At 43.5% G+C, this 15,848-nt stretch overlaps 1 protein-coding gene across 3 annotated transcripts in view; it reads right to left on the bottom strand.

Annotated features, from left to right (window-relative positions):
- Anapc5 (anaphase promoting complex subunit 5) overlaps positions 1-12,999 on the bottom strand; it is a 31,508-nt gene extending 18,509 nt beyond the window's left edge. For 2 of the 3 annotated variants that reach the window (XM_036171611.1, XM_036171612.1), the window contains exons 1-5: positions 12,684-12,999; positions 7,494-7,573; positions 6,749-6,858; positions 5,746-5,929; positions 4,414-4,480 (exon numbers count right to left, since the gene is read on the bottom strand). In XM_036171611.1, the coding sequence (XP_036027504.1) occupies positions 4,414-4,480; positions 5,746-5,929; positions 6,749-6,858; positions 7,494-7,573; positions 12,684-12,854 (612 nt within the window). In that variant the 5' untranslated portion in view covers positions 12,855-12,999. Of the gene's footprint in view, positions 1-4,413; positions 4,481-5,745; positions 5,930-6,748; positions 6,859-7,493; positions 7,574-12,683 lie in introns of those variants that run through there. The other variant, XM_036171613.1, reaches the window with a different exon arrangement.
- Between the last annotated feature and the right edge of the window lie 2,849 nt (positions 13,000-15,848).

Genomic DNA, 15,848 nt, shown 5'->3' with positions numbered 1-15,848 from the left:
ACACACACACACACATACCCCAAAACAATCAATCAAAACCAACAAAACGCCAGGTGGTGGTGGGGCACGCCTTTAATCCCAGCACTCAGAAGGCAGAGGCAGGCGGATCTCTGTGAGTTCGAGGCCAGCCTGGGCTATGAGTGAGTTCTAGGAAAGGTGCAGAGCTACACAGAGAAACCATGTCTCGAAAAACAAAAAAAATAAAAGAAAAACAACAACAATAACAACAAAAAAAAAAAACTAGATTAACTCATGATAAGAACCAGTCATAATAACTACTCAGATCATAAAGGGCCCTTATGAGAATTTGAGAGTTATTCTAAAATCATTGCAAAATCTCAAAGATTCGTTTAAGGATTCCCAAAACAAAACAACAAAAATAGTAGGACCCAGTGGTAGGACCCAGGTCACGGGGGCTATGCCTCAGAAGTGCCCTAGGCCATGCCCCAGTCCCACTGCTGCACAGCTGGAGATGGCCGTTTGTCTCCACAAGTCGCTGTGGTTGTGACTCTGAGAAGCCCAAACCAATGGGGCCGATCAATCTTGGGACTTAAATATCTACATCTATAAAACAAACCCCTCTTTAGCTGAGAGTAGCATATATTTCCTATTTCTTTGGAGTGGCACAAAGCTGGCCAATATGCAATATGTAAAGTAAAAAAAAAAAAAAGTTACAAATAAGTTTTGTTTTTTTTTTTTTGAAACAGAGTTTCTCTGTGTAGCTTTGCACCTTTCCTGGATCTCGCTCTGTAGCCCAGGCTGGCCTCGAACACACAGAGATCTGCCTGCCTCTGCCTCCTGAGTGCTGGGATTACAGACGTGCGCCACCACTGCCCGGCACAAATAAGTTTTTTAAAGACAGTTTTGCTATGTAGCCAGCGTAGAACTTGCTATGTAGACCATTCTGGTCTCACACTCAGAGATTTGCCTCATCTGCCTGCCAAGTGCTGGGATTAAAAAAGTGATCAACACACCCAGCCATGTTAAATGTTTGTACTTAACTGGTTATGCAGCCAATACATTCCAATTATATACAGGCGACTTTTTCTAGAAAAAATTCCCACCCACCCCCCTTTTTAAGATGGTCTCTATGTCCCCTGACTTCACTATGTATACCAGGTTGGCCTCAAACTCACATATTCCATTTTTAATTATTACCAAAAAAAGCCAAAAATATGAAAAGGCTACAAAAGAAATAAGTTAGTAGTATTATATCAGCTAATAATAAGATTATGAATAGTTTCGTGTATCTTTTTTTTTTTTTCTTGAAAGGGTCTGGCCTCAATCTTTCAATCCTCCTGCCTCATCTTCCTAAGTGCTGAGATTACCAGTAAGTATATCACCATACCTAGTTACAGTAGGATATTTTACCCTAGTATTTTCCCCCATGTGTATGTTTACAGGTATGAAGTTGTGTATAATACCCTAATCGTGCAATCTTAGCACTTGGGAGGCAGTTACAGGAGGAACAAGCGTTCCTGCGTCAATACTGAGACTTTGTCTAAAAAAAAAAAAGGTAAGAAAACAATGGTAGCTCAGCCCTGTAATCACAGCATTCAAGGAAAATCCCTGTCAGTTTGAGACCAGTCAGACCTATACAGTGAGACCCAATCTCAGCGGGGGAAAATACAAGGGCAGGGGTAGGGGAAATGGTGCTCAGCGGTTAAGAACACTGACTGCTTTTCCAGGAGCCAGGTTCAATTCCCAGTACCCACAATTCAGCTCACAAGCACCCATAAATTTGAGTTCCAGGGGATCTGCCACCCTCTTCTGGCCTTCACAGGCACTGCATGCATGTAGTTTACAAACATGCAGGCAAAACATCCACACCCATAATGAAATTAAAAATTAAGACAAAATAATGATATAATTTTACTTTCTTTTTTTAAAAAAGAGATGTATTTATTTTTATTCTGTGTGTTGCCTACAGGTCTGTTTGTACACCACATATGTGCAGTGCCCACCCACGGAGGCCAGAAGAGGGTACCAGATCCCCCGCAGCTGGCGTCATAGCCGGGTTTGAGCCGACATGTGGGTATGTTAGGAATCCATCCTGGGCCCCTGGAAGAGCAGCCAGGGCTCTTACCCACTGAGCCACCATCTCTCCAGCGCGTTCTTCTTTCCCATAATGCTGTATCATGAACTCCGTCTCATCATCAAACGCTCTTTGAACAGATTCTAAAGCAACACTGTTGGCTCTTTCACCCACATTCACTGCCGATACTCCCCCATTGTGCTGTCTGCCTTTTAATTAAGTTGGAGAATATGATGATGACATGCAGACATTAAGTTTTATGCTGAAAAACCAAGTATCTCCTGCATGGTTTCTTCCAGAGCTTTTATGTACATAAAGGCTTTCCCCACGCAGAGGCAGTTAAAACTTAATATGTAGCGCCTCCTAGTTTAATTACAGCATCACCTGTTCACACTGAACCCTTTAATTCATCTGCAGGGCACCCGAGTACGAGGAGACTCAGATGACAAACATTTCTGCCTCACAGCTAATGTAGCGAGTCCTCAATTATGAAACCAGGCTCTACAGTGAAGCAATTCTATATGAAATTCACCTGCAGGGGTAACTCAATTATTTTAGACCAGGCTATCCTGGAATTCACACAGACCTGCCAACCTCAGTCTCTCCAGTGGTGGAATGGAAGGCATATACCACCACATCTGCCAAAATTCAAATATTACATCTTTTGGTAGGCAGGAAATTATGAAAAAAACAAACAGGCCAAAAAAGTTAAGATTCTATTTTGTATTAAAATAACACAGGAGAAAATACTTAATTTATATTAGTACAATAATGAAAATCTATGGCTCTTTGGGGTGATTATGGAACCTTTAGGAGATAGAGACTTTCTGGAAGAAGTATGTCACTAGAGGCAAGCTTTTAGTCTTTACAGCCTGGCTCCAATTACACTTCACTTTTTCTGCATCATCTTTTCCTCCTGATCCAGCCACTTGCCTCCCAGTCATTATGGATTCTCCGTCTGTAACTGTAAGCCAAATACACTTTTCCTCTAATAAGTTGTTAAAAAAAAAAATCTATGGCTCAAAGCTGTAATAACACACATCTGTAACAACATACATCAGGATCTGCAACTTGAAATACATCAACAAATAAAAGACCCAAGATCAGTGCCCAACACCCACATCAGGCAGCTCACAACCACCTCTAATTCTAGCTCCAGGGGGTCTAATGTTTTCTTCTGGCCTCTGAGGGCACTGCACCCATGTGCACATACCTACACATAGACACAAATATACACATAATTTTTTTTCACTAAATTACAAAAAAAAAAAAAAAAAAAAGGTGATTTAGGCACACTGGTAATTCCAGCACTCAGGTACTTGAGAAAGGAAAACTCTGCTCTTAATGCTAGTCTAGGCTACACAGTGAACAACCCCTAGTCCTGCTCCAAAACACAAAATCTCATTTTATCTGGATGGAGCATGTTAAACATTTACAAACAGAAAAATCTAACTGTAGAACCCAGAGAGAAATTACATGGGCATTTACTATACACCCCTTTTGCTGGGTGGTGGCTGAAGCTTACAATCCGACTACTTAAAGGCCAAGAGAGGAGAACCGGCAAACGTTTGAGCCAGCCTGGGCTACAGCATGAAATCCCATCTCAGACTAACAAAAAGCAAACGGTGAGCTATGTGTGGAGGTCAGAGGAAAACTTGTGGAGGCAGCTCTCTACCTGCCATGTTAAGTCCCAGGACTGAACAGAGGTCATTCGGCTTGGTGACAGCACCTTCATACACTGAGCCACCTTGCCTGCCTTTCCATTTTTCTGTATGTTTGAAAAATGTCAAAACGACAAGGTGGGTGGGTGTGCAGCCCTCTATAATTCCAGTGCTGGAAGGTGTGAGGGATCCCCAGAGTGAGCGGGCTAGATTAGCAGCTTGGCAAGTTCTGGATTCAACTGAGAGGTCCTGCCTCAATGAATAAGGCAGAGAACTGAGTGAGACGCTGGACTTCAAACTAGGGCCTCCACACGGACATGCATACACGTGGACCCACACACATCAAACACACCAGACATACATACATATAGGGGGAATGTTAACTGGGGACACAACAGGTTGCTCTAGTGTTTGCCTAGTATGCACACGACACTGGGTTCAATCCCCTCAACACTACAAATAAATACATAGCTGCAAAAAGAAAACCACAAATCTAAATTACTAGGGTTTGGGTTGTTGGTCAGACACCATTATCAAATGAACCTGTACTATAATGATAAAAGAAGAATAAAGTGACGCAACACAGGAAGGACCCACGGGTATTACCAGGAAAGATGGACAAGAGTAACAGGCACTACACTTTGCAAATAAACTTTTATGGCAATACAGAACCACAGGACTTAGTAAAAGGAAAAAAACTCATATAAGTTAACATACCTGCTGAGAAAGAAAAAATTCTGCTTGTTTTTGGGACAGAGGACCACTGCAAGATACCTCCTCCTCTCTGGAATATGAAAGCAAAAAAATAAAAATTCAATAACAGCAAAGAATTACATGAGTGAGAAAGATAACATTTACAAATCATGTAGTCTTTGAAAGTTCAAGGTCAATTATGGTAACGTATTTGTGTAATTCCACTGCTCATGAGGCTGAGACAGGAAGATGGCAAGTTCAAGTTCAATGGGCTACATGTTAAGAAGCTACTAAAAAAAAACACATCAAAATGTAATAAAAGCAGGGATACACACACACACACCCGTAGACTCATGTTTACATGGCATTAGGACAGCTGAAACATGAAAGCAACTCAATAATTCATTGATAAACTTTAAATAAGCAAAGTGAGTGCATGCATACAAGTTATGACTCAGCCCTTTAAAAAAGGAGATTCTCAGGCTGCAGAGGTTGATCCGTGTTCGGAGCATGTGTTGCTCTTGCAGAAGACCCAGGTTTGATTCCCAGCACCGACATGGCAGCTCACAACTGTCTGAACCCAGTTCCAGAGGATCTGATGCCCTCGTGTAGAGGCTGCAGGCATCTACACATGGGTGAGCTTCAGAACACTGTGCCATGTGGCAGGAATCTTAAAAGGTCTTATTAATAAAAACAAACTGGAACCAGTTATTGGGGTGAATGCTGGAAGATCAGAGAAGCAGAACAAGCCACAGCTACCTCACCTCACCAGTTCCTCAGCTGATCCTGTTTCCTCAGACTGGAAGTTTCTGAGTCCTTATCCAAATGAATCTCAGCTGAACTGCTTCTCGAAAGCCTAAAAGCTTAACCAGCCAAATGGTTCTAGTTTCTGGTCCTCACACCTTATATACCTTTCTGTTTTCTACCATCACTCCCTAGATTAAAGGCGTGAGTCATCATGCTTGGCTGTATCCTTGAACAGATGGATTTCTGCCTCTGGAATGCTAGGATTAAAGGAGTGTGCCCCACTGCCTATCCTCATGTTTAATATTGTGGCTGTTCTGTCTGTGACCCCAGATAAGTTTATTAGGGTGCACAATATTTTGGGGGAACACAATACCACATTTTTTAAAAAAGGAAAAGGAAAAAGAGAATATAGATGTGAGGTAGATCATTGAGTCTACTCTGAGAAAAAAGATAAAGAAATAATCAAGACAAAAGACATCTTGGGTGCAGGCAGCGAGCCAACCTCCTGGGTCCCCAGGGACTGAAAAGGGACAGCCAGCTCGTACAGTCTGAAGCAAAGCGGGTAAGTTGTGTCACTGGAAAAGGCCCGGCCAGGAACACCCCAATCACCTGACAGACACGTCGAGCTCCTCTTTCTCCATCTGTCTCTCTGCATCCTCTCTATCCATATCAGCGTCTTCCACCGTCTTCTTCTCCCCATTTTGGAAGTATTGCTGGAGGGCAGTGTACAGCTTAAACACTTGACTGAAAGAAAGCTTACTGTAGGCCAAGATCATGTGGCGCAGAAACAGACCTACAAAAGAAGACCAGAGACAGATGGGAGCATTAGCTGACATCCTAACACAGGCAGTGACTACTGGCCAACTCCCCCAGGAGAATCATAGGCATTTGCAGGTGCTGCCCTCCTCCTGGAGGCTTCTTCCCGCATGCTTTACATTCAGGGCTCAGTGCTCTCCCACCTCCATCCCTTCAAGCCTCTGTTTTCTCCACCGCTGTCCAAACTCTCGGAAACCATCATATTTACTATTTGATTCTAATCAAAAACCGAGAAGTGATTAAATTCTCTGATTTACTGATTTACTCTTTACCATCGTCCCCTCTTCCCAGCACAATGTAGTCTCTGTGAGAGGAAAGTCTACATCTACCTGGGCAACAGGAGGTCAATATACAACTGATGCTGAGTAACAGAAAAACGATCATGCAACAGAGCCAGAGGCGAGGAACACAGGAACATTAGTAGAAAAGGCATCGAAGAAAGGCCATGTGTGCACGCACTCAAACGCTGAAGCAAGAGTGTGAGTTTACTTACCTCACTTCCTAAGTCTGGCTGGTGGCCCCACTAACAGTTGCACACTACGGGCAAGTGTCCGCAGGACTGTGAAAAGAGCTGGGAAACCCTAAAGACCCCAGAACCAGCTAACTACCATAGATAAAACAGAGGTGCTTTTCCACAAGCTACGGGTAAATATAGATCCAAACAGTAAATACAAACCACTACATAGCCAACAGCCCTATTCTGCTTGTTCATGTGCACCAAAGGAACGACAGATGCCCCTCGGAAAGCGGCTCCCTTCAGTGAAAACGCTCTCTGCTCTTCTGAGAAGTTTCATACCTACTACACTTGTTTTGTGAATCTCTGGTTCAGTTCCAGAAAAAGAATCTGAAAGGTCATCAAAAAACTGTTCCATATCCTTCAATTCGCCTTCAGCCATCAGTTTGATTCTGAATGAGAAAATTGGGATGCATGTTTTAGGAAGGCCCATTGAACATCCTCCACGCTTCATATTCCTGAATTACCGACAACAATTCTGATTTCAAAGTTATCTCAAGGTTTGTATAAAGCTGTGGCTTGTAAAACAAACTTTATAATCCACTAAAACGCCACTCCCAAATTCCTCAAGAACATCATATATTGCTTCCTTTATGGTCATGACATTTGTCAAAGTAAAAATGGAATTATCTAAGACAAAAGGAGGTAATTACATATAAAATAATACATCGGGGGGAAAGAACATATAAATCTTATGTCTAATGTTATCCACTTAAAAAATTTTAAATAAAGGAACTAAGGAAAACAACTCCTCAAATGAACATAACTTCATTTCTCCATGGATCCCAGCTAGCTTCCAATGTGCTTTACAGCACATTCTTCAGTTCTACAGTTCTTCCTGCCTCTACCTCCCACTGCTGGGATTACAGCTTCACCACTATGTCTAGTTTAAAGTGCCGGGGCTAGAAACCAGGCTTTGTTGGGGGGGGAGGGGGACAGTTTACCAAGAAGCCAAACACCTACCCCCTAACTATATCTTTTTGAAAGTCTTAATGACCACCCACTCCTTTGCCGAAAGAAAGTTTACCTGATCTGCACTGAATTTGCCAGCTGAGGACACGATTCTTCAATTAGCTTGTACAGCTTTGACAGTGTGATATCTGGACCCTGCATAAAGGAGAAATAGGAAGTTAGAGACAATGGCCAAAGACCTACAGACTGACTAAGAACTGCAAACAGAGTCATTTATCAATCATTCCAAACAAGAAATACAGAATCAGGATTTTCCTGATTACCTAAAACACCAAGAAATACTTCACATTTGTGGATTGTTTTTGTTTAGTCAAGGGAATGGTCTAAAAAGAAGGAAAAAGTGAACAGAATTTCTAGGACAAGGATCTCTTTCCTCTGGCACTCCCCCCCCCCCCCCACGCAGAGCTGAGGACCGAACCCAGGGCCTTGTGCTTGCTAGGCAAGTGCTCTACCACTGAGCTAAACCCCCAACCCCTCTGGCACTCTATAAACACAAACCCTGTGGCTTTTCTGAGCCTGTCTCCTTCATTAGTTAAATGTCCTTTGTGGCAAAAGTTGAGTGAACTAACACAAAGAGCTCTGTGCACTGGGAAGCACTGTACAAAGGTGGGCGTGCTAGTTCTCACCAGTAAAGACTGTATCCTTCCCAAATGCTGTGAGCCGCAGAAATATGAAGTAGGAATTCTGCTGACTATGGCAAAGGCTGGAAGAGTTAAGGACTTTTCTTTTTTTTCTTTTTGGTTTTCCGAGACAGGGTTTCTTTGTGTAGCTTTGCGCCTTTCCTGGAACTCACTTGGTAGCCCAGGTTGGCCTCAAACTCACAGAGATCCACCTGGCTCACCACTGCCTGGCCTAAAGTTTCACTGTTTACAAGTGAAGGTTTTTTTTTTTTTTTTTTTTTTTGGCTTTTCGAGACAGGGTTTCTCTGTGTAGCTTTGCGCCTTTCCTGGATCTCGCTCTGTAGACCAGGCTGGCCTCGAACTCACAAAGATCCGCCTGCCTCTGCCTCCCGAGTGCTGGGACTAAAGGCATGCACCACCACCACCTGGCTGGACTTTTCTAGAGGATAAAGCCACGACTCAAGGAGTCTCAGTGATACTGGCTTTTGACTATATTAGCTGTTTCCTGCTGTGAATCTCTTGGATGCTATTGCAGCTTTCCCACTTGATTCTTTTCCCAAGAACTTCTAACAGCGTGGCTGATCATTCTTTGGGCACAATTTCCATATAAAGTGGAGTATTTGGATAACATCCCCCAACTGTGCTGACAGCAGGCACACAGCCAGACCCCTAACTTCAGACCTTTCTGTAATTATTGTCACTAGCAACATCCAGGCAGGACCATCTACAGACCTAAGTATTTTATCTGAGATACTTCCCAGACTTTCTAAAAACAGACTGCAGATAGATAAGCATCCAGACTATCTGTTAGTTCCTAAGAGAAGGTAAAAATTTACACTGAGACAACTGCCCAGACCAGGCAGATGTGCTAATTATAATTAGCTTAACCCTCCTTTTTTCCAAGTGTTATCTCTAGTTCTAAAGATCTCCCTTTAACAAGTAACTCAGACATTTTTTGTCATCAGAGAAATGCAAATCAAAATGACTCTGAGATACCACCTTACACCTGTCAGAATGGCTATGATAAAAAACACTAATGACAGTCTATGTTGGAGAGGATGTGGAGCAAGGGGAACACTCCTCCACTGCTGGTAGGAATGCAAATTTGTACAACTACTGTGGAAATCAGTATGGCGGTTTCTCAGAAAATTGGGAATCAATCTACCTCAAGACCCAGCCATACCACTCTTGGGCATATACCCAAGAAATGCTCAATCATACCACAGAGACACATGCTCAACTATGTTCATAGAAGCATTATTCATAATAGCCAGAACCTGGGAACAACCTAGATGTCCATTAACTGAAGAATGGATAAAGAAAATGTGGTACATATACACAATGGAGCATGAATTTGCAGGCAAATGGATGGAACTAGAAAATATCATCCTGATTGAGGTAACCCAGACTCAGAAGGACAAACATGGTATGTACTCCCTCATAAGTAGATTCAAGATTTAAAGCAAAGAACAATCAGACTGCAACCCACAGATCTAGGAAGGCTACCTAGCTGGGAGAACCCTAGGATGACTGTGGCTTATAGTAAGTTTTGGTTTTACCCAATCACTGGGCAAGCTTTAGTGAAACATTTCACTATTAGGATAAGAATTTGTACTGTACCAAGTTGATGAAAGAATATGCTGGCTGTACTTTAACGAGGGGAGGCTAAAATCTTTTTATTTTTTTGTTTCATTTTTATTTATTTATTTATTTTTAAAGATTTATTTTATTTATTACATATCGTGTCCTGCCTGCATATATCCTTGCAAGCCAGAAGAGGGCACCAGATCTCATTACAGATGGTTGTAAGCCACCATGTGGTTGCTGGGAATTGAACTCAGGACCTCTGGAAGACCAGTCAGTGCTCTTAACCTCTGAGCCATCTCTCCAGCCCCCTATTTCATTTTTATTTTTTATGATTTATTTATTTTTATTTTATGTGCATTGGTGTTTTGCCTGCATGTATGTCTGTGAGGGAGTCAGATCTTGGAGTTATAGACAGTTGTGAGCTGCCATGTGGGCGCTGGGAATTGAACCTGGGTCCTCCGGAAGAGCAGTCCGTGCTCTCAACTGCTGAGCCATCTTTCCAGCCCTAAAATCTTTTTAGATTATGGATTAGCCTATAGAAAATTGTCTGCCATAAATCAAACAGTGAAGGGGAAGGTGAATAGGAATCTCACTTATTCAACTGAAGTAAAACATAGCTTTCTAAACAGATGAAGATAGGTTTCTTCTGTATCCCAGAATCTAATCAATATTTATATGTATAACTCAGCTATTATTTGTCTTTAAAGGGCTTATTGAGAAATGTTATCATTTTTACTATTTTTTACAGAGAAAATATTTTCCAGTTTCAAATAACCCTGGACTTTTGAATTATAACCTGTTTTTATGTTCAAAAAACAAAACAAAACAATTAACTCAGCACAAAAGGGGTTTTTACAGACCAGGTACATCACACTGTGACACAGGTTGCCTAGTTACCGAGTACACTCCCCCCACCCTGCCAGAAAATGGCGCAATGGAGACAAGCTTGGACAGATACGGCTCCAAAGAAAAAAGGCAGTTTTATTTTCAATCTATTAACCGAATTTAACCCTTAGTTAATTCATTCCCCATTAATCACTTCCCTTTTGGGTTGCAAATGACAGCTGACAATTACTGCTCTTTGTGTGGATCTTATCACCCCTCCTTTTGACCCTGAGGGAATTCAAGCCTGGTGACCTTGCCTTGGCCAGAGTATCGCTGATTGCATGGGTATACAACTGAAAACCTCAGAGACTTGGAGAGAACTAAGATGGAGAACCGAGACAGGGGCAAGACTAAGATGGGAGAACCAAGATAAACATAAAGAGAAGAGCAGAAAAATGGGGAGAATCAGGCAAGAAAGGAGCTGAGTATGAGAGCAGAAGAGAGAACTGACTCCGAAGAATAAATGAATGGACTAAAGAGTTTTGTGTATGTAGATTCACTTAACATCCCTTAGATTAATTCACCGCTGGTTACATCTCTTCTGGAACTCTGAGGAAAGACTATAAGGGGCTGGACCTCTATAGTCTTTGTTACCCAAACTCTGGACGGAAAACTGAACCTAGAAACAGTACCTTACGGGGTACAGGGTAACTCAACCTCAGGTTAAAAAAAAAAACTTCTGATAGCTGAAGTAAAAGCAACCTCAGCTATCACAGTTATTATCAAGATGAGGTCTAAAACTGACACACTGCAGCCATTTTAGAAAGTTAACAGTGTCCAGGCCACTTTAGAAGTGGTAACCCAGCAAATCTACTTCTTGGGAAATTGTATTTGATATACATTATTTTAAAAGAGTCTGGCCAGGAGGTGGTGGCGCACGCCTGTAATCCCAGCACTCGGGAGGCAGAGGCAGGCGGATCTCTGTGAGTTCGAGGCCAGCCTGGTCTACAGAGTGAGTCCAGGACAGGCTCCAAAAGCTACAGAGAAACCCTGTCTGGAAAAAACAACAACAACAACAAAAAGAGTCTGTATGTTAAAACAAAGACAAAAAAAAACTTTAGAAAGTAGCAATTATCAAGGTCCTTTTCAAACTACTACTTTCTGGAAAAAAAGAAAGGAAGGAAGGAAGGAAGGAAGAAAGGCGGGCAGGAGGGAACTGGAAAGCAAGGAGAACTGTCTTTCACTCCGTTAGTTGTGGTGGTTTTTTGGTTGGTGTCCCGTCCCGTCCCGTCCCCCCCCCCCCCCCCCCCGGTTTTTCAAGCAATAAAGAGTTTCTCTGTGTAGTCCTGGCTGTTCTGGAACTCATTTGTAGACCAGGCTGGCCTTGAACACACAGAGATCCACCTGCCTCTGCCTCCCTAGTGCTGGGATTAAAGGCCTGCACCATCACACCCAGCAACTCCATTAATTTTTGTTCACTGGATGTTTTTACAACACTATGTGCATCAGTGGAAAGGATAAACATGAATCAAGAAAATCAAATGATAAGTAAAGGAGTTAAGTCTAGTGGAATGTTACTAGATTAATTCTGCGTGTACTTTAAAACTAGTTGGTAGCTGGGCAAAGAACCAGAAGGAATTCCAAATGGCAAAAAAAAAAAAAAAAAAAAAATCCAATTTTTTTTTTTTTTTTTAAAAACAGAATTAAAAAGGGTCTAACGAACTTGCTCCAGTCAATGGAGCTACAATCTAAGCCTGCACAATGAAATAAAACATCTCCAGTGCCCACCACATAGAATAAAAGTTTGAGCGACACTGCTACGTCATTCTTCTATTCATGACACTCCTCTAGAGTGAGGAGCATCTACAGTTCCTCTCCTTGTTCTCCAAAGCTCGAGATTACGTGTACCCCATTTTCCAGAAGACCCACAGAAGGCCTCCCCACAGTCACTCAGGTAGGTGATACAGGAGCCTAAGGAGGCCTGCAAAAAAGAATGCATGTCAAGTACTTGCCCATAGTAGGCGCTCGACAAGCTAGAAGTTAAGCTAGAAGCATTCCCGCAATTTTTCCAGATTCCTCTAGAGCGGAGTGGAGCGAAGAACCCCTCGCCCCAACGAAGGCCCCGGGAAGCCCTTCCCCGCCCCCAGGCCCAGGGCGGGGCCTACAGAAAGCGCACAGAAATGGGCGGGCGGGAGAGGGTGGACGCCTCTCACCTGCAGCAGAGGCAGGAGCAGCTGGTTGAGCTTCCGCCGCTCCACGAGGCTGACGGCGCCTTCTCCCGTGCGGCCCATCTCGTTCAGCAGCACCAGGACCGCAATCTTATAGGGCGTCACCCAGTCCTTAATGCCAAACAAGTTGGCGTGCACGACCCCGTTGGTCATCATGGGGCTGAAGTATCGGCTCCCGTGGACGCTGGCAGTGACAGGCCCTCAAGGCCTGCCACGCGCCGCGCCCACGAGCCGCCTTACGCCATGGCAGCACCCGCCCGGCACCTCGCCCGCCCCGTACTGTTTCCCACAGCAGCGGGTCCTCCGTAGCCCGGCAGGTCTTCGACCAATCATAGACCACAAGGTAGACTGACGGCCAATCAAACTATCCAGAAGGGCAGCGAGGGGGTGGGACAAGCGTGGTGTGACCAGAAATTGGTTCCCTACAGAAACGCTCGACCAAAGTGATCAGGTTCCTAGTCGACGTGGACAGGGATCTGGTAGAAAGGAAGAGGCAAGGCTTGAGGTCAGCGACGAAGCTGCGCGTGTATTCATTTAATTTGAAAAGAGATCAAATTGCATTTCCCCCCCCCCGCCCCCTTTGGCGATACTAGAGGTTGAACACGAAGCCTCGTGTATGCCAGGGACGCTCTCAAACAAAGACCTTCATCTGAAGCTACGCCCCTCCCCTTTTTGAGCCAAAAAAGCTTGCTAAGTAGCTCAACCTGGCTTCGAACTTGTGATCGTCCTACTTGTCGACGACTTCCACAGAGGCTGAGATGATTCGAATGCTCTACCCTGCCTAAATGACATTTTTAAATAATTGTGTTAAAAACCAATGAAATTAAATAGGCATCCTTAAATTATATTTTCAAACTGGATATGGTAGTCCCTACCTCTTATACTAGCACTCAGGAGGCACGGGCAGAGGCAGACAGATCTCCAAAAGTTTGAGACCATCCTGGTCTACAAGTCTACAAAGCCATTTCCAGGCCAGCTAGGGCAGCACAGTAAGACCCTGCCTCAAAAAAAAAAAAAAAAAAAAAAAAAGTTTTTTAAATCTGTTTATCATATTGACTTTATATATATAAAAATATATATATATATATGATGTCACCATGCACCATGCAGTTTGTAGAACCTGCCTCTGCCTCCCTACATGTATCATGCCTGGCCTTATTCTGCCTTTTTTTTTTTTTTTTTTTCTCGAGACAGGAAAGCTCTGTAGCTTTGGAGCCTGTCCTGGACTAGCTCTGTAGACCAGGCTGGCCTTGAACTCACAGAGATCCATCTGCCTCTGCCTCTCAAGTGCTGGGATTACAGGCATGCGCCACCACCGCCCGGCTGGTTTTGTTGTTGTTGTTTGTTTGTTGTTTTTTGTTTTTGTTTTGTTTTGTTTTGTTTTACCATTGCTGAAGACCAAACCCAGGACCTTGCAGTGCTTTACCACTGAGCTAAATCCCCAGCCCCTTATTCTGCCTTTTAAAGAACAAGAATAAGTGTTCTTCAACATCTCACATCAGACAGCTAGGTAAGTTTGCAAGTGCCATATCATCAGTGAAACAGAAGGTCAGCTCAACTCTTTGCGGTGAATATCTGTTTCCTCCCTAATTAACTACAAAGTCCAAAGTCTGGTGAATGACGCCCCTTAAGATCAACCCCCAGCCTACAACATTTTCAGTCTGACTTTTCACAGCGCCCCTTCTATTTATCTGTATCTCAAGACACTTAGTTCTCTGGAGCTTAAATTATTATCATCAGGGATGGAGAGATTGCCCAGTAGCCAAGAGCACTTACTGCTCTTCCAGAGAACCTGAGTTTGTGTTCTGGCATCCACATCAGGTCCTTCCTCACTCTCTTAACTCCTTCTGATCTCCTCTGGCACTGCATACACATGCACATACTTCTACATAGACCAGTGGTTCTCACCCTTCCTAACCCTGTGACCCTTTAATCCAGTTCCTCATGTTGTAGTGACCCCCCCAACCATAAAATGATTTTCTTTGCTACTTCATAACTCTAGTTGTGTTACTGTTACAAATTATAATGTAAATATCTGTGTTTTCATATGGTCTTAGGCGGGCCCTGTGGAAGGATTGTTCGACACCCACCCCCAGGGGTCACGACCCAAGGTTGAGAACCCCTGACATAGACAAACACACTTGATTAAAAGTCTTTTTTTTTTTTTAAAAGCTGAGAATCGAACCCAGGGCCTTGCCCTTGCCTAGGCAAGCGCTCTACCAGTGCGCTAAATCCCTAACCCTTAAAAGATTTTTTTTTTTTTTTTAATTTGGGCCGGGCGGTGGTGGCACACGCCTGTAATCCCAGCACTCGGGAGGCAGAGGCAGGCGGATCTATGTGAGTTTGAGGCCAGCCTGGTCTACAGAGCGAGTTCCAGGACAGTCAGGGCTACACAGAGAAACCCTGTCTTGAAAAACCCTAAGTAAATAAATAAATAGTATAGGATTTGTGAAATAATGGTACTTGCTGTGTAAGCATGAAAACCTGAGTTTGAATCCTGAACATCCATATAAAAGTTGGATGTGGCTGCCCCTGCCTACAATCCCAGCGTCGAGGAGGTGGAGTCAGATAAATCCTGGGAGCTTGCTGCCACCCAGTTTAGCCTAAACTTCACGTTTCCAATCCAGCTCCGGGCTCTCTCTCTCAAGGAAATAAAGCATCAAGTGGTTGAGAAAGACAACTGATGTCTCCAGACTCCCGGCAGGCAACCCAGAGAAAGACATTTGGTTCCTATTGAATAAATTCTAACTTTCACGCAGAGTCTCATAGCTCTATCAATATGGAAATGGCTGGCTAATGAACTGGACTGCTAGAAAAACTTGATCATTAGCCTGATGAGCATGGCTAAGTATTTCCGTACCCAAAGCGCCAGACCAACTCCTCCAACTTGGCTGACCTCACGCCTCGGTGAAGGGATTTCCCATTTTCCTTTCTCCATCCAGGTTAGAGCTCACCATATGCAGCTGGAGGGATTGGTGGACACATTGATTCATTTCTAATGCAAAATCCATTGGCTTGCTTGGACCTATTTTCTATGTCTCACAGTGCCAGCCAGTGAGCTAATTCACTTTGTGATTTTCATGGCCATGATTGTGTTTCCGTACTCATCGATTTCTTTGTCTTCTTTCCTTTCGTTTGGAAATGAAGTCT

This window comes from Onychomys torridus, chromosome 22, assembly GCF_903995425.1.
Source record: "Onychomys torridus chromosome 22, mOncTor1.1, whole genome shotgun sequence".
Taxonomy (NCBI): domain Eukaryota; kingdom Metazoa; phylum Chordata; class Mammalia; order Rodentia; family Cricetidae; genus Onychomys; species Onychomys torridus.
Note: the sequence above shows the minus strand (reverse complement) of the source record. Positions and strands in the feature narration are given on the sequence as shown.